General features: G+C 36.6%; 1 protein-coding gene across 2 annotated transcripts; it reads left to right on the top strand.

Annotated features, from left to right (window-relative positions):
- Nucleotides 1-1,252: 1,252 nt before the first annotated feature.
- On the top strand, nt 1,253-5,831 carry LOC129276140 (uncharacterized). 2 transcript variants are annotated; one of them, XR_010295637.1, is made up of 3 exons: nt 1,253-1,556; nt 2,553-4,305; nt 4,652-5,831. XR_010295637.1 is itself a non-coding variant. In XM_054912570.2 (2 exons), exon 2 carries the CDS (start codon nt 2,574-2,576, stop codon nt 4,029-4,031), a length of 1,458 nt encoding a protein of 485 aa, XP_054768545.2. In that variant the 5' UTR covers nt 1,253-1,556; nt 2,553-2,573; the 3' UTR covers nt 4,032-5,831. The 2 variants fall into 2 exon arrangements, 1 of the variants encoding a protein (XP_054768545.2); XM_054912570.2 differs by having other exon boundaries at nt 2,553-5,831.
- The last annotated feature ends 13,675 nt before the right edge of the window (nt 5,832-19,506 follow it).

Below are 19,506 nucleotides of genomic sequence, written 5' to 3'. Positions count from 1 at the left end.
AATATAATTTATGTAACTCCAGCATCTCCTCAGGCTTTACTATCTGATAATAGCATAACGTTGTTTATTTAAATACATGAACATTTCATATTGACTGGATATTATAATTGCACATGGAAACAAACACTCTGTATTACTAAGTTCTTTGTTTTAATAAGTAATGCATCTAAATTATATTGCCATTTTATATCGATTTTATTTTTGTATATTTGTAAACCCCGACTAGTGAGGAGAGCTTCATAACATAAACTAGTTTTTCTTTTAGTCATCCTCAGGCACTATTCGTTGGTAATTTCTTCCTTTTGTACATATTCTTGTTGACAAAATCGGATCTTTGTAATGAAAATGTAGATTTTTTGCTCGCTCGCTTCGCTCGCAACTTTTACTAAATTTACCCCAAATTTCATATTTCGCCCCTCAAAATCTTTGGCTAATTACGCCACTGCATATATCCTCTGAGTAAGGATTCTATGAGATTATGACGTCATAATATTTTGAAAGGGGAGAGAACCTGAATATGAAGTCTTAAAAAAACACAAGAATAACATGTTTATTACAGACCTATAGGTCTCTTATATGTTTAGTACATGACCTACGACTCATTTGATAGCTTCCTTTCTACTTGCTTCTTCCTCTGTTTTGTGTGAGTTTTCTCCGCTTTTTTCACTACTTAAACAAAAATCTGGAGCCCCTGACACCCCCCTTCCCTGAACCAACGCCCCTGAATGAGAGAGATGAATAATGATCTTTAATATCATCAATCATGTGATTCCGAAATAATGCAAACACTAACACTGCCGTTAATTTACCTGACAAAATATCGACTTTCAAAAACGTAAGTTTGCTCTCTCGAAGCCATATGTTGTTCGTTTTCTTTGGCATTCGAATAAAACTATCATTACAAATCCCAATGTATGTCAAAAATTATACTGCCAGGTCTGCGTGTCGAGACAGATATTTATTATTAAGTGTAACATAATATTCAAATTATATCTGTATATTGTGTATTCGGTTAAATCACCCTATCATAGAATTGCAGTAGGCCTAACTATGGTATGCGTGTGTGTGTGTGTGTGTGAGGGTGTTTGCAGCTGTGGGAAAACCCCCAAAACGCCAATGTTTAGCACATCATGGCATTTATATCGAAATACATCCACGCCAATATTGACGTTTAAGAAGCCCATTAACGCAGAAATGTTTACTTTAAGGTGTATTCTGCATGAAACAAGAGGTTAGGTAATCATATATCTTCGTACTTTGAACTTCTGTTTGGGCGATTGTCGGTATCCGGGTTATATTTTAACTACGGCACATTTTATATCATACGCCACGATAAAACTAATATTAATGAACCCCATTATATGTCGTGCATTTTGGCAATGCATTTGACGATCGGCCTATAGGCCAGCTTCTTCTCAAAGCTACAGCTTCAGATTTATGGGGTGGTTTAAATTGAGATTATCCTTAAATTGGACCCGTGGATATTAAAATGATTGGCTGCCTTGGCTTTTGAGCTTCATAAATCATTTTGGTTTAATATCATCTGGATCCAAAACGTAAGTATTTTTTTAAAATAGAATACCTACTAGTGTTTTATAAGGCAACCTTACTCCCATTCGTCCATACTTGTTGAAATCTCTATTTGACTAATTCCTTAGGCTTTAGTTTCGTCGATGTTCATGATGTTATTACATTCCTATTTTATGTAGTTTCATTGAATTTGTTTTCCCATGCTACAATCATACCAGTATGAATTTAAATAAAATGAGCGATTTAAGCCTAATGAATTTTAAAACAAATATATATACATTTTTATAACTAAAATGTATTTCTGACCTCAGACTATTTCAAGCAAATTATAACGTATTATTATTGTAATGATCTTGTTATCTGTTATGCACAAAATCTTATTTTTACAACCAAATATTGAATATGTTAGCATCTAAAATCAAATTACCAAACAATTTCGACTGCGAATTAGGTTTAATCGTTGAATTTTATTTGTTTGATTTACCCCCGCCAAATAAACCCAAACAATAATAATGGCAGCAACGGGATGAATTAGATGGACTGAGACAATCAAAATAGTATTTAAGAAATATAATATTTCAATTTGACTTTAAAAACGGACGAGGATTAGAGAAAGAAATAAAAATAGGAGATTGATGAAATTATTTATCAATTGAGTAGATGCGGTGAATAATAGTCTTCTGATTTGATGTAGTTCTTTCATATTAAAATCAGCCATGCTCTGAAAGAGGGGAAGGGATGGGAGGGCATTCGCTCCCCAATAGTTTTAAAAAAGAATTTTACACAAAACTTTCCGAAGGATGCCCATACACCCAATCCTTCAATTTCAGATTATTAATTGAAATGCCCTCATTGTCAGCTTGGTCGCTTTATTCCTTCACTTGTAAAGTGTAAATGTTACAGATGTTTACCCCTCAGGAAAAACTTCCCTGCACGTCCACGAATTCAGCTACATGATCATTTAGGCATCAAATATACTTAAAAAATAAATACAATATCTCATATTTTGAACATTTATACAGGCCGAGGAGAAAGTAACAGCTATGGTTTCCAGGAAGTTGTCTATTTTCCTCTGTCTACTGGCAATCATCTTATTATCGACATCGTGTGTCAGGGGATATGATGAAATCGTCAACGTGACGGCAATCGATGTCGAGAAAGAATCCTTCACGCTAAAGTGGGAGTGGGTGGTTGATGACAGTGACTATTTCGATCCTTGGGGATGTCAAATCAGCGTCCATCTTGTGCAAACTTTGAAAGTCGTCCATGAAGTCGAGATAGAAGGCATGAACACGTCTTACGCCGTAGGGGAAAATTTGACGCACTGGGAGTTGTATGTAAGTTGCATAACGCCGATTTATACAAACGGCACTGTGATTATCGATGGCGATGTCTCGACGTGCTCGGATACTATCCAGACGGAATACGATCCATGGACAGGAAGACCTCAGTTGGCTGTCATTGTAACAGGAGGATTGATTTTCATGGTCATTGTAGCTCAACTCATCAACTTCGAATGGCCTAGAGATCAGAAGCGGACATTCACCATCGATGACCTGGATGAGGACGACGATGATGAGGATGGGAAACCCGAACCAGTAGATCTGGATAACCATGGATTTGAGCAGGACGAAGATGCAACGAGCTCAGTGAACGATTGGAATGCAGCTGCTACGGCGGCCGTCATTGAAAGCAAAGGTGGAAAGCCAAGAGGCGATGTCAAGCAATGGGTAAAGGAAGCAGATGTCCATCACAAAACGATGAGGTATGGTCAAGACCTAAGCCAGGATAAACACCAATCTCTCGGCGATCAGCCAGGTATTCATCAACCTGTTGGAGATGATGTCAACGGGAACACGGTTGGGTCCGTCGAAGAGGGCGTCGCGGCTTCAGAACTGGACAACTACCATCTGCGTTACCAACAGGTCAGTGCGAATCAAGAAGTCAGTCACTTGGCGTCTGGAAATTCAGACCCTCACCAGCCATCAGCAAATATTCCATCAGGTCTTGAGGAACCGTCATACCAGAATCAAAATCAGGTGGCATCCCAAATGCAGGACCCGCCAATGCCAGCTCACCAGATGCAGGATCAAAGTCAGGTAACGCACCGCCATCGGGAACAGGAAGCTTATGAGGCAACGTACCAGAATCACCAGATGCAGGATCCAAGTCAGGTAACGCACCGCCATCAGGATCGGGACGTTTATGAGGAAATGTACCAGAATCACCAGATACAGGATCCAAGTCAGGTAACGCACCGCCATCATCAGGAACCGGAAGCTTATGAGGCAACGTACCAGAATCATAGTTTCTCAAACGATTACGGAAACGTGATACAACAGGATGACGGTACCAGTGATCGCAATTATGGTTATGACTATGATTCGGAATATGACGGTTATGAACAGACTATCAGACAGTATCCTAGGGAAAGCGTTATGGAAAGTCATTATGATACAGCTTTGCCATCCTTTGATGATGATTATGCACGGTATTTTTAGCTATGCTATATTCATTTTCAAGGTCAAATTTTAGGGTAAATTTGTTTATCGATGATCAGCAGCCAATCGTTATTAAGGTTTCCAAGACAGCTACAATGTTGTAAGGGCCTGTTTTTTTTTCTTTCTTATCAATTCCTCAACATTTTTAGAGTCTGCTGATCGTATACCAACCCTCACCCCTAATCCGATTTCTCATTATCACTCTTTTCCTCTCTCTTTCTCTCTTTTCGCTATTTTTCTCTTTCTCTCGCTCTCTCCTCCCAATGTCCTTAAGGCCCGGTCCCACTGCACTTACAGATGCAGAGAGGATGTAAAACGAAAAAGAATCTTGCCATCCCTTGTAAAACGTTATGTATCCGTTGTTTATTCTTTACATAGTGTTTCATACGCTCTATATCCATCGAGCATCCGTCCACTGTGATTCCATTGTTCGCCCATTTCGTTCATTGTGTGGAGCGGATGGAAAAAACGGATGGAGCCACCCCGAAATTTTGCTTGTCCTCTGTATGCGTTATGAATACGTTTTGTGTCCGTCGGCCAGTGGGACAAGGCCTTTACATAACGTTTTCCAACGGATGGCAAGATTCTTTTCCGTTTTACCTCCTCTCTGCATCCGTAAGTGCAGTGGGACCGAGACTTCTCCCCTCGAGCAACATGCAACAATCAGATCGGGCCAGCGGGTTGTTGTTTATGACTCCCGTCTGAAATTTGAATTTTCTAGTATAACTCAATCCAATCTTCTTACTCCGAGCTCCTTAGATGTTAACCAATTGTCTGTTGATCATTCTATGTAATTCTGTTTAAAGTCACTTGACTCTTTTAATATAATTTGGATCTTCCAAGGTAGTATTTACAATTTAGCAATAATGAATAATAATTCTGAGACGCATTCAAATTTTCTCAGAAATAGCCTTCTTTACTCAGCTTCTAAATTGATCAAAATCATACCCGCAACAATCCGAAATATCCGTCAACATTTGCATAATTATCACTCTTTAAAACAATACCCATCCTCTGACCGTTTCCCCATATAGATTAATTAACATACCCACAATTTGAATTTGTATATTATTGTTCGTTTCGTTGCTTCTCATTTGTGTATACTTTAATTTTGTTGTTTATCAATTTTTGCATTATTTTCAATTTGTGTTGTATCATGTTTTCGTTATCATTTGTACTTTAATTTCTTAGCATTGTGTTCACGGCCTTGCTGAAAAGTAGCATTTAGCCGATATCAGGTTTTAACCGTGATAAAATAAATAAAAAAATTCTAAAAAAATACAAATATGCGTCTCTACATGGTATTCAAGATTAAAGGTACATAAAAAATATACCCCGGTATATAAGTGATATTTTTGGTTTCCATGGTTTCGGGGATGTTAGTCGGTTTACTCACTCGGACTGAAAAGAATTAAGAATATGCGTTGTCCCATATAAGCTGTACAAAAAAAACCCTTTAGATTGTCATCTGTGCTTGTCGGCTTACATCTGTTTGCTGTGTTAAAGAGTCGTTATTTGGGCTAATTTAAGTTAAGGTTTAACCACTAGTGGGGTGCGTTTCATTAACAGTGTTTGTAATAACTAAGTTGCGATTACAGTAAAAGGCTACTGAATTCCTTCAATCTGATTGGCTGATAGTATATTTGTTATAGAAATTGTGCATTTGTTAATGTTAACAAGATTTTTTAATCTGTGTTGTGATTAGACTGGAGGCCCTACGTGTGATTGTTAAGACTTTCTTGAATGAATAAGGATCATATTTATAATAAAAAAAGACATAACGATTGGCATAATGATGAAGTCGTGTTATGGCATTATATTATCTTAATATCACAAACATATTACGAAAAACATCAGCGTGAATCAAATATACATCAGGGGCCGGTTGCATAAAAAAATTGCTATGAAAAAACTTTGGCATATAAACAAAAACTCTGGCAAACAAAATTATGCCATTGAAAATCTCTGGTAAAAACAAAATTGCCAGAGTTTATATTTTATGCAACAGGCCCCTGGATGAGATTAAGATTTCTTAGACTTTTTCCTTATATTGTATTTACCCTTAAACGGCTTAATCAACGAGGATCAATTTGACCAGTCATTGGACATTTAAAATATATAAATAACCGACAATTAAATAGAAAATAAATTGGCAAAACCAATCTTTAAAGGTCAAGTCCACCCCAGGAAAATGCTGACTTGAATAAATAGAGAAAAATGAAACTAGCATAGTGCTCAAAATATTATCAAAATCGGATGTAAAATAAGAAAGTTATGACATTTTTAAGTTTCCCTTATTTTTCACAAAACAGTGATATTCACAACTAGGTGACTCAGTCGAATATGTCAATCACTCACTATCTTTGTTTTTTATTGTTTGAATTATAAAATATTTCATTTTTTATAGATTTGACAATAAGGACCAACTTGACTTGACATAGTATTAAACAATGCTAATTCCACATGTTCAGGGAGAAATTAATCATTGTATCACTTGACAATGAGGAAAAAATTAGAATATTTTATATTTCATGTAATAAAATACAAAAGAAATAGTAAGTGGATGACGTCATAGTCTCCTCATTTGCATACCAGCCAGGATGTGCATATAACTGTTTTGTGAAATTAAGCGAAACTTTAAAATGTTATAACTTTCTTATTTTACATCCAATTTTGATTAAATTTTCAGTGTTATGCCTGTTGGATTTGTTTCTCTTTTTATTCAAATCAACTCTTTGTTGGGGGTGGACTTGTCCTTTAAAAACAAGTTTGACATGTATCACGCTTTTTCGTTTACTACAATTAACCCTTTGCGCGCTGATGTTGCAATTTTGCACATTTGTACAATTAAATCCAACAATAGTAATAATTAGCTAAGCCAATAAAAGGCAATAGCTCTTGGATAACATACATATAATAAGTGTCGATGGTGCAATATGGATATCTTGAATTAAAGAAAATAACATGGAAAAAATGGTCATTATTATCCCCCCAAAATTAATTCAGTATGCAAAGAGTTAAAGACCTCCGTACGGCAGTTTCTTACCCTCCTCTAATTTCGTTTGGCGGGGTCAGCGGGGGGGGGGGGGGTGTACTAGAATAGATTTAATATTTGTTCTCCCTTTACTTCAGAGAGTCAACCTTTGTGCTTCTAATGGGCATGAACTTTGAACATGATCTCGTAAATAAAATGCTTACCTTTACTCTCATGGGATAAGGGGCAACTGCCGCCCCCATGATTTTTTAAATAGTAAAAAAAAAAAGGTGAAAATTTACCAAATAAGGATGAGGGAATATGGAAGGGCATCAAAAGAGATATCTGGATCGAGTAACTCTATGTTGCCCCAGCTCTGTGTAACCTCTAGTTCATCTTGACTAGCCCCCCTATCAAAATACGTAGGTACCGCCCTTGTTTAATCTCACAATACTTATCTTCACAACACTGGCATACAGATGGGGGGGGGGGGGGGCTATGGTGTAACCTTGACTCCCAAAACTTTCACGATCAAGAAAAAAAGGGAGCAAAGGAAAGGAAACGGGGTGAAATATCATATTATTTTCCTGAATATTATGTCAAAATCTATCAAAAAATTATATTCTTGTATTAGAAAAAGTCATTTTTTTCCTCCCTCACTTTGCTTCCTCACATACGTTTAGAAATATTGCCCCATATCATACGCTATGTTTGCCTCCCTCAAAACGTTTGGTTCATCACGCTACTGCTTGACACTGTAATAAAGAGATAGATAACTTCTTTGGCTATGATCAATACTTTCATGATATACCATATAACTCTTATGTACATTTACAATGAAATAAAATGATATGGATCACTAACTGATAATATCAGAACATACACAGGCACATAAACTTTGGTATTAGAGCAAAAGTAATAGCTTATAGTACACTCCGATATTTACTTGAATGCTTTTCAATCTCCTTCCTTTAAAATAAATATAGCACTTCAAGGAACAGAATGTTATAAGTTAACCTGAATTAAATTCACTACCATCACCAACAAACTTACACAGTATAAAATGAATATTCTTTGCAGAATACAATGTTATTATGTAAATCACAACAGTTCGTGAAAGGATTATAGAAAAATTCTCAAATTTCTAAGGAGAAAAATGTGGGATTTAACAACACCTATCCATTCATTTAAATGAAATAAACAACTCTCATATCAGCATGGATCCATTGTGGGAGTAGACTAATAAGAGTATAAGTACACTCTGAAAAGAAAGAGGTAAAAGAACACTATAGGAATTGGTGTAATGACTGCATTATGAGTGCGGATTTGCAGCACTAGAAGTGCAAAAAACTGCACGTGAAGTGTTACATTAAGCACCATGAGAGCTGAAAATCAGCACTTAAAGTGAAATCACTATACAAACTTGCAAGTGCTGATTGAGCACCCTTTTAAAGGGGTGTTAATGACCAATCGAAAAAGAGATGCTGGATATGAAAGAAACATGCTGTCAGAGGATCAGTAGATCAATACAATTCTCATTAATTAATCATAAAATTTGATGTCACAAGCACAACTGTAAAGTTTCTTTTAGCTGAATAAATCTCGATGTGCAGTCCCCGCATGTTTTAATTTGTATTGGGTTCCATTGCATGAAATATTTTGATAACTTGACATAGTCATAACTGCAGAAAGCTTCATTTCCATGCAGTAGTTCCTGAGCCACGTTTCAGTGGTAGTAACTATGATGGCAAAATTTAACATGATTATAAGTTTTTATTGACTTTGATCAGTTTGTTATAAGATATCTATCTGAACCAGAGATAATAAATTAAATGTTCTCCTTTCGCAATATTTCTGTATAATTACAGTAATTTGTGATAAACCAATTGTTCTTCCTTTGCTATATTTCTGTACAATTACAAGTATTTTGTGTTTCTACTGCTGAATGCATGTCTATCAAATTCAAAGTACCATTTTTCTCACCCATATTTTGCTCTCCGAAACACTCCACAGTTAAATCTCAGGCTGATATCTGTACTGAACACTGTGAAAGTGCTGCAGAGGATTTGTCAACAAACATGTGCATCACAACAAGCAAATCTAATTTCACTACATCTGTACTATCCTTTTAACATGTATGTGATATATATGCTTTGGTATCAACACAAAATGATATTTCAGAAATCAATGGCAAATTGCAAAGCCCAAGTGGAAGCATCATAAACCCATACATATTGATAAAAGTCACACCCACACGAATCACTGCAATCCACTTAGCAGCACAGACCACAGACAAAACTTTTCAAATATTAAAACTTTAATATTTTTTTTCATGAAGACTTGGACACAGACTTAACATTGCCTCGTAGTGTGTACAAGTTGGTTAAAACGATATTGGCGTTGATTCTGCAGACCATGCCTCATGAATATTCATGGAACAGAATATAGCGTACTTTACAACGTGTCGACCAGCTCGTCTGGTACTGATGGTGCGATCGGTAAAACAATGGGCTATTATGAGTTCACTGCAGTCAAGGTCATTGACGCAGGTTCAAAGTCTCGCCTTGAACGATTTTTCAAAGTTCTCTTTTTCATATAAAAAAAAATTGAGGCAAAAATTACAAGTCCAAGATTTTTAGTCCGATTCAAAGCCTCCAAAACAGACTTAGCCCTAGTTATCATGGTTATGAGTTTGCCGAATCAACGCCAATATAGTCTCAACCGTACAGGTAAGTGGATTTGATATGGAAGCAATAAGCCAGTTCGTAGTTCCACTCTGCGCATGATCAGAGGAAGGTCATTGGTACTAAAGTGACATGGTGGTTTAGAATTTAATGAGATAAGCACCAACTTTGATGTCTTGATTATTCATATATTCTTTTGCATCGTGTTTTTCATTTATAAAAAAAAACAACAACAACAATGCGTCAACGAACGACTGGTATTTCACAGTTTGCCAAGTACATTGTACAACATGCTATAAAATGCATTCGAAGAAGAAATGCAACAATACCTTCATAGAGTGTTCATTGGTGTGCAATTCTAGTCACCTGGTCTATTCAATTTCTTTATACTGCTATGTAAGGCATGCTTACGTAATATCTTGCTTTGAAATCTGCCTATCATAATGAGAGAAATGAAAGGTCATTTGACCAAAATTGTACATGAAGTAACTACGAACTGGTATATTGGTTTGGCAGAACACACACACAAAAGGATTCCACTCCCCACTCAAAATATTTTGGAGCTGGGAATATGGCAGTGAAAGTTGAGAACGGTGCTTCACAAAATGCTCCTAAGTTTATTGATTTTATACAGCAGTCTCACAATGGATTAAGAATACATATATTAATATATGATAGCCCTAAATAGCCCTCACAATTTTATAAGAAAGTAAAACATTGGACCTTTCAGACAAATAAACCTGTTCCTCACACGATCCCTGATCCGTTAGAAAAATGTACCATTAGTTCCAAATGAAAAAAAAGCATCACTTTTCTTATACTTTCTAGCACTCAAGATTTAACCAAAAGCTTTACTTCCTGTTCAAATGGTGTCACAATACAGTATTTGTGTTTAAAAAATAAATAAATTATATTTTATGGTACTGTAATGCTTAATTACTAGCAAATTGTCAGCATATTGGTGATTATTTCTTGGTCACATTTGAAGGGTATTCTGCACCTTAATTGCCAAGGACTTTATTCTTTACATATATTTAACAATCTAATTAAACGTCCAGTCCTTTTCATTCAAATACTGCTTAATAAAATTCCTCCATAACACCATGGACCTATGAAGAGATGGACATTCATCGCTTAGATAATGAATTCACTAACAGGTGACGGTAATTGTCATCTGAATAACATTCTCTTCATACTAGTCTTCTTTGGTCCTATGATCGTCACCGTGAGAAGGGACTGAATTAGTTCGTTATTGGACATTTATATTTCACAAATTATATGCGCAGTTGATAGAAAATCAATGAAATAATGGATAATCGATGTGCAGTTTTTGTTTACCTTTGTTAATCTTAGTTCCATGTGTTTTATTTGGGGAAATGTCTGCATATTTTAATATAGAGGCAATATTGTGATTGATTGTTTACCATTTAAAATTCAATTTTCCCAAGTTTCTCCATAATATTCCAGATATACGTGGCACATAACATGTGTAGATCGTGTATCTTTCAATGTTATTGAGGTCCTTATATGTGAGCGGTAGTTAGCGGATCGAATAATATCATATTTTATATAATAAAAATCGTCTGCTTCTCAAGTTTGCTGATCCATATATGAAGCAAATTGACTGAAAGGCACATACTGAAACAGGGGATCAGCCAACAAAAGTCAAGACCGGGAAACTGTTCCGTCTTTGAGTGATCAGATACCCTTGGTAGTCATGGTAATTGCTATTGTTACAACACCTGTATGTTCTCATTAAGATGCGCATAACCAGGTGACGGTGACTATCATTGGGTCAAAGAAATGCTCGCGTTAATCGTCCATCTTTTCATAGGTCCATGATAACACTAATGTATGTAAAGCCTGGCTCACATCTACATCTTTAAGTTTTGGGCTGCAAATCACTGCATTAGCCGGAAAAAGCAATGCGCAACTTGTACCAAGATACACACAATAAAGTGAGGTGATGCAAGCTAAAGTGAGGTAATTCGAGGTAAATCAGGCACTAATGCTGCGTTAAAGCCTGCCTTAGCTGCTCAAAGTTGCTCGTTCTTGCTCGTCTTTACTCATATAAATTTTGGTTGCGTTTGCTTACATTACATTCGAGCTAGAACGCAAGGCCTCCTGCATTAGTATGAGCATTGACCTCGTATTAGCTTATTTCATTGTGTCATGTCGCATTTGCCTACGTTCAGGCAGTCCGCACCTGAACGCAACCCACAACGCAAAGGTGTAAGCCAGGCTTCACCAAGGCCACTACTGGGAAAAGGGCACTGAAGCTTGCCAAACTCATACATTGTCCAAGGTTACGATATTTAGATGCAAGACTCCAAACAGTACTTGTTCTTGAGATAGAGCCCCTAAAAATTAATATTACAATATTGCACATTCATTGCACAATCAAATCTTCATTAATTTGTCCACATTACAATTAAATGCAACAACTTGTCAAAAGACTGCAATGGGTGATTTCAAGTTCAGTGTTGACCTTTTGGTGTTGGTGTTAGGTCAATTTTTACATGATTATAACACCAAACATAAAATGAAGATGGTCCTGAAAAGTCACTCACGAGTTGTTGAGGTGTTACTAATGTGATCTGGATCAGTTTTACAAACTCTGAATAAGTTTTGGATCTAGGGGAAGCAATCCAAATTTCAACACCAACACCAAGGCCAACACCGGACTTGAAATCACCCAATGTCTTTCAGCAGTAATCTTGCTATACAGGACTGACCTCTTGTCTCCTGTGCAAACCATTCACTTGAGTTATAAAAGGTCTGAATTGCAGCCTACTCATACCTTGTGTACTGAAGGCCCTGAATTGAAACAGCATTACAGCAAAATTGTATGTGCTAGTCTTTGCATAGAGACACACTTGATCAAAGTTTCAATCAGGGTCTGTGCCTGCAGACTAACTGACCTCTACTAATGGACGGGAGGCTGCATGCTGATTGGCCGATCAAAACTGATGCCATGGTAGCGAGCATGGCGGCCATGTTGGGACCATCAACTCTGCGATTTTGTTAACCTGGCTTGACACTACTCATACTCATATATTATTTTCTGAAGTCTTGTCTTAAAATAAAAGGTACTGGATCTGTTTAATGTATGATGGCACAGTGTGAGGCATACACTAATAGAGATGTGAAAGATTTGAGAGAATGGAATTATGTTTCGTAGGTAATAGTTGCTTTAAAATATTATCATTATTATTTTAATGCTATTCATTTTTAATATACTTCTTCAATTTCGCTTTACTTTGTGATAAGAGAATATTTGTTAATGAATTTTGGCTATGAAATGATTTTCAATCAACAAAAACACCAATCAGCAATTGGTACCAAATTTGACATACCGTGTAGACAGAAAAATTTACAAAAAAATGAATAATTTCTCAAAAATATTCAATTGAAATGAATGTTAGTCATGTAAATGCAAGACACTTATGTCCATTAATCATTATGTCTGATTATAACGAATAAATCTGAATGGTTTACATTATTGTAATATAGCAAAATAATCAAATGTATTGTTACAATGTATTTTAAAGCATCCTATTTATAATTTAAATATTATTTGTTCTTTCTGATCTCATTTCATATTGCAACTTTTATCCTGGATGACCGATTGAGAGCTCAATTGTTCTGTATTTAAAATACAAGGAATGTTAGAAAATTATTTTCTTCTTTTATTTAATGTTACAGAAACAAACAACACGAAAACCACCTGATGCTCGCCACTGCCAGGAGAGCACTGTACATAAAGTCCCTAGTCTCCCTACGCAATCCACAGTAGACAGTGATAAGCCACAGCACAGTATTGTTTCTGCAAGTACATGATTCATTTGTAAGTTTGCTACTGGCTTTGGCAAAAGTTTGACTTTCCAAGCAGCACCGATCTGTGTAGATTTTATTCGCAGTCACTCCGAGGACACGGAGGATAGAGTGCTTGATAATAGTGAGGACAGATCATTGGCGATTGTTGTCATGCCTCTGAAGTCGTTGGTGTCGGATCAGCTGAGCAGAGCCAATGAACCCAACATTTAAGACCTTTCGTTTTCAACATCGGCAAAGAACTAAAGAGAAAGGAAAGGTGTGGGAGGAGGTTGCTGAAAATCTGGTAAAACATGAAATTACTGTAAGCAAACAATCAGTTAGGGACAGATTCAATTTAATCAAAACCCAAATTAACAAGAAGAACAGAGAGGAACTGAAGGCGAGTGGAATTGCGCCTGAATTGACTCCTGAAGAAGAGGAAATGAACAATATCGTCGAAGATATCCTTGAGAAGGAACAGGAAACTAAGGATATCCACAGTGAAATGCAGAAGAGGGAGGAGTTGAAGATCAAAGACGGGGTTGAGATGCGGAAGAGGGCCCTGGAGACTTTCACAGAAACAAGCAAAAGGTATAATTGAATATAGTACATGAAGATCCTTCACTAAGTATTCATTCTGTTTACGTTGATACTGATACTAATGCAAATTTTAGTTTCTTGATACAGTATGTCTCCAAAGAGGAGCAACAGCAAGCATGTTTGTCTCCATTAAAAAACAAAGGACTTTGACAAGATTTTTGAGTGGATGGCAAAAGAGGTGCAGGAGAATGGCATCGACACCGAGCGCACAATTATTTATTGCCAATCTAGGAGAGTTGTAAGCGACTTATTTGCCATGTTCAGGGACTTACTTTCTTCGAGTCATCATCAATTCGTACAGATGTACCATATCAATACAGAGACAGACGTGCAAGAGCAAATAATTGACAGTTTGGGGGATCCAGCAGGAGAAGTGAGAATCCTAGTGGCAACGATGGCGTATGGCATGGGAGTGGACCTATTGCAGGTTTACAGAACAGTTACCTGTGGGCGCACACCTGACTTAGATGATTATATGCAGATGAGTGGTCGTATTGGACGAGAAGGAAAACAGAGTGTGGTTGTCACCCTGCAGTATCCTGGAGACATCACAGGAAGAAGTTTGAGCAGCACAATGAAAGACTGTCTTGGAGGCAAAGAATGCCGTCGAGCCACGATAAGGAGGGTATTTGGGGAAGGGAAACGAAAATGCATTACAAGTTCATGACTGCTGTGACATCTTTGCATCGTCATGTACTTGCGATGGATCCAGATGCAGTGCTCGACCATTATTCCTGGAGATATCACTTCAAGAAGCTGTGGAAATGAAGGAGCATGCTGAAGAACTTCCTCTCCTTTTGCATCTCCTGCTCAAGTGCCCTTGATGAGTATAGGAGGAGTCTCCTGCAAGAACATGAAGAGCATGTGTATAGTGGAGCAGACATTGCATGTGGATTTCCTGAAGAAGTTGCGGCACAGATTGTGAAGGATTGTAATGTACATTTTAATTTTCATGGCTTTGGTGTTCGTTAACATTTTCACAGCAGCAAAATTGCATCGGAGGTATGGGAAATTTTGTGCTCATGTCTTGAAAGAGTAGGCATCGAAGAAGAGGACGTTCATCCACAGTGCACCAGTACTGACGAAGTTGAAGAGCCTAATCTAATGTCAAAATTACATGAAAGACTTTCTAGGAGGTAAAGAATGTTGTCTAGCCACGATAAGGAGGGTATTTGGGGAAGGGAAAAAAAGTGCATTAGAATATCATGACTGCGGTGACACCTGTGCACCATCATGTACTTGCGAAGGATCCAGATGCAGGGATCGACCATCATTCTGGAGATAGTTCTTCAAGAAGCTGTGGCAATGAAGGAGCATGCTGAAGAACTTCCTCTCCTTATTGCATCTCCTGCTCAAGTCACCAAGCTAGACCGTTCCCTCGATGAGTACAGGAGGAGTCTCCTGCAAGAACATGAAGGGCATGTGTACAGTGGAGCAGACATTGGATGTGGATTTCCTGAAGAAGTTGCGGCACAGATTGTGAAGGATTGTAATGTACATTTTAATTTTCATGGCTATGGTGTTCGTTACAATTTTCTTAGCAGCATAATTGCATCGGAGGTATGGGAAACTTTGTTCTCATGTCTTGAAAGAGTTAGGCATCGAAGAAGAGGACATTCCTGCACATTGCACCAGTAATGCAAAATATGAAGAGTCATATTCCACAATAGACAGTAATAAGCCACAGCACAGTAAACTATGTTATCATCATCAACATCTCTTGCAGATCACCGGAATGCTGCATCTGAATCTTCAAGCAGGTTGAAATGCACGCTTGATGTATTAGTGATGGAAATCTTCCCCCCCTATTTTCCGCAATGACAATTATGTATTGTAGCCTGTAGGGTTTAATGGACAATTCTATAGTCTTGTCAATATTAGATGTTTTACCAGACTAAGTTAGACTTAATTAAACTAATGAAAATTGCTCAAATTCATACTAACTTTATTAATCAATTTGAAAGTTTTGGGGAATCGATTAGACCTAGATCTATATTTTTTATTTTGTTTTTGCGTGTGTAGTATTCAGCTGTCGAATTAATTTTTCTTTTTTAATCACAACAGGGCTTTAACAGCACAACACAAGTACAACAAAACTTCATTTTGAATTTATGGCACTTAGGAGTGTGAATGATGTCTACCCTGCGCAAGAGTTGCAGGCAACGAAAACGGCATGATTACAATGTATTACATGTACATAGTGGACCATCGTATTAAAGTCAATGAAAATGCACCCAGAATGAAGTGGTCTTCTAAAAAAATTGTATCCTTTAGAGGTACTTGAATCGAAATTTATAGATGAAAAACTCTTTGTCAAAGTTCACGACACGGACACGGAGTGGTGCTCTTCATAGTATGATTCATGGAGAGAGGCATCTGATATAATTGACATTCCGGACTCATACATCCACGACACAGAAGAACAGAAATTATTTTTCTTTGAACAGCTAACACCGACCATAAAAGAAAATCTCCATGGTCAATGCAAATTTGATAGCGTTGCAAATATAGAATTACCTGTACCATAAAATGTATTGAATGAATTGACATGTTATTGTCGTGATTTCCACAAAATCAAGTCTCACTTGACTTTGAAATCATTATCAGTTAAATAGTTTGTTAGGTAAAGGATGGGATGAGCCAATCTTCGATCAGCAGGGGGACTTTGCTTTATAATATGTTGTGCCAAACAGTTACCTTTTGGCTGAAGAAGAGGCAGCCTCTTGAAGACTTCACACCTGAAGGCAACATTAAATTAATTAATAATAATAGGCATTTATATAGAGCCATCTATATAGAAATATTCCGAGGCGCATTGTTTATTATTATTATTACCCCGGCTTTAGCTCGAGCTGCCTTTCAGCGCTCAGTGCATTTAAAGATTGATTAATCCTGCCAGGTACTCATTCACCTCACATGGGTTGAGTGCAGCACAATGTAGATAAATTTCTTGCTGAAGGAAATTACGCCATGGCTGGGATTTGAACCCACGACCCTCTGTTTCAAAGTCAGAAGACTAATCCACTGGGCCAGAATGCTCCAATTCGTCGCGGATTTCGCTTCAGGATGCAGATTTGCTCGTGGAATAGGAAATCGATTTGATTTTCAGACCCAGCAGGAAACCATGTGATTTTTTCGGGAGGACGCTTCATGGGAAAGATCTTATTCAGTAGTTATGTATATTTTCTATGTAATATGGTTGTAAAATTATCATTGATCTATTTCTACTTATGTCATATTAAATTGTTCATACAATTTAGTTTGCATTTAATGACAATACTGACAATTTGTATGTAGGCACACCGTGTTCATTTAGTGTACATGTAAATGGATAAAATTCAATGTCCATTCAAATTTTGTACAATTATGATTTTGTTGATTCAAACAACTCTAAGTAATTAAAGGAGAATGAAACCCTTGAAACCAGCTGAATCCATATCAAAGAGAAAAATCAAAGAAACATATTGTTGAAAGTTTGAGGAAGATTGAATGAATAATAAGAAAATTATGAGCATTTGAATATTGAGATCACTAATGCCATGTAGATCCTCCCATTGGCAATGCGACCAAGATCTGTGATGTCACACACGTACAACTCCCTCATTACTTTAGTACTTATTTCACTTATATTCTCACTTTTATAGAGTCTATCACAATGTGAGGTGTTCTCTTTATGAGAGGACAAGTACAAAGGTTTCACAACATTATATCATTGATGAATCGTTTGTCATATGATTAGAATGAGCAAAAAGAGATGTTTTGGGGTATATTTTCAGCGTCCAAAAGGGGAGAGTTGTTCATCTGTGACATCATAGATCTTGGTCGCATTGCCAATGGGAGGATCTCCATAGCATTAGTGATCTCGACATTCAAATGCTCATAACTCTTCTATTGCTAGTCCCATTTTACTCAAACTGTTGTTGATCTTATTCTTTGATTTTTCTGCTTTCACAAAAGCTAACTTGCTCCAAGAGTTTCATTCTCCTTTAAGAACTGTGACTGTTTTTAGGCTCCCTTTTATACTTTATTTCAGTTTTTGAAAGTGACATGTAATGATTTTTGTTTGTTGTCATTTGACAAAGCTCGGGGTATTTAGTCATGGATGCCTTTATGCATTTCTTGTTCATTTTACTGGCTTGTTTATGTGTACTCAAGCTGTGTCAAACAATGAGGGAGTAAATGCATAAGTACATGTATTTCCTTGAATTGGATGTTTCTGAAATATTTTCGTTCAATCTGATCCAAAACATTAATGGATGCCGCTTTTCCGACAATAATCTGAATACGGTTGATATCCGCATAATGTCACGCAAACCGACCTGACGATGCTGGCGGACAAGGACAAGACGGGGACGCAGACTGACCTTGACTAGACACAGACGGATTGATGGACGTCGACTGACTTTACATGGACAAACTGGATGAACAAGGACATTGAACTGATAGCTAATCACCCGTAAATATAAAAATCATGCTCTTATTGTATTGTTTTTATTTGATGAACGTAATTCATTTTTTTTTAATTGCCCTTAACCCTTAAAAAAAAAATTTTTAAACTGTATATATGTGAGCTATTTCAAATTGTACACAAAGCAGTTGATAATGGTGAATTGAATAGCATGTCCTATTGAAAGATTTTGATGTGCCAAACTTTCTTAAAGTCTTTTGTTTCTCATAACAGTGTCAATATTCATTTTATCAAAAACTCATGTCTTAAATATAGTATTCATATTTTATGTTCATTGTTTGTATTGATGACTTGTGAATACAATTGCAGTGTAGCCAGCAAGTTCCTTTGAGAAGTTAAATGTATAAGTATATAAATCAATATGTATAAATATATTGATTCAACAACTCTGATGACTTATTCAGATACCAGTATTCATACTACACATATTTGCCAGGGATTTACACTTTTCCAGTATTGTCATTCAATAATTTTTCTATTATGTACTACACGTATTTTCATATATGTTATGTTGTATTAATGACGTAAGTTTTTTGTGTAAGTGTAAATAGATGTATTATTCACAAAGTGAGATGCAGTATTCATACTACATGTATATTCATTGTCAAGGACTCATATTTTCAGTCAACAAAATGTATATCTTTGTAATTTTGTGTATGATACATGATTTTATAGTATACATGTATTGTGTGCTATAAAATTTCAAGTCTTCACTGAAGCAGTTCCATGTTTTAATTTCAGTTACTCTGGCAATAAACATACACATACATTTGACAATCTTTTTGTACTCCTAACTTTTCTTATTGTATTTGAAGATTTCATGAGAGTGTAAATGAGCAAGTGCATTTGAGAGAAATATTCAGCTTGATTTTGTGAATTATCTGTGTCTATGTGTGTTTTACAGTGTAGAAGAACAGTTTATAAATTCGAGTG

This window comes from Lytechinus pictus, chromosome 14 (assembly GCF_037042905.1).
Source record: "Lytechinus pictus isolate F3 Inbred chromosome 14, Lp3.0, whole genome shotgun sequence".
NCBI lineage: Eukaryota > Metazoa > Echinodermata > Echinoidea > Temnopleuroida > Toxopneustidae > Lytechinus > Lytechinus pictus.
The sequence above is the reverse complement of the archived record's forward strand: the minus strand, read 5'-3'. Positions and strand labels throughout refer to the sequence as shown.

What these genes read in the sequence shown, in the direction of transcription:
- LOC129276140 (XM_054912570.2), top strand. Translation starts at nt 2,574, where the DNA reads ATGGTTTCCAGGAAGTTGTCTATTTTCCTCTGTCTACTGGCAATCATC.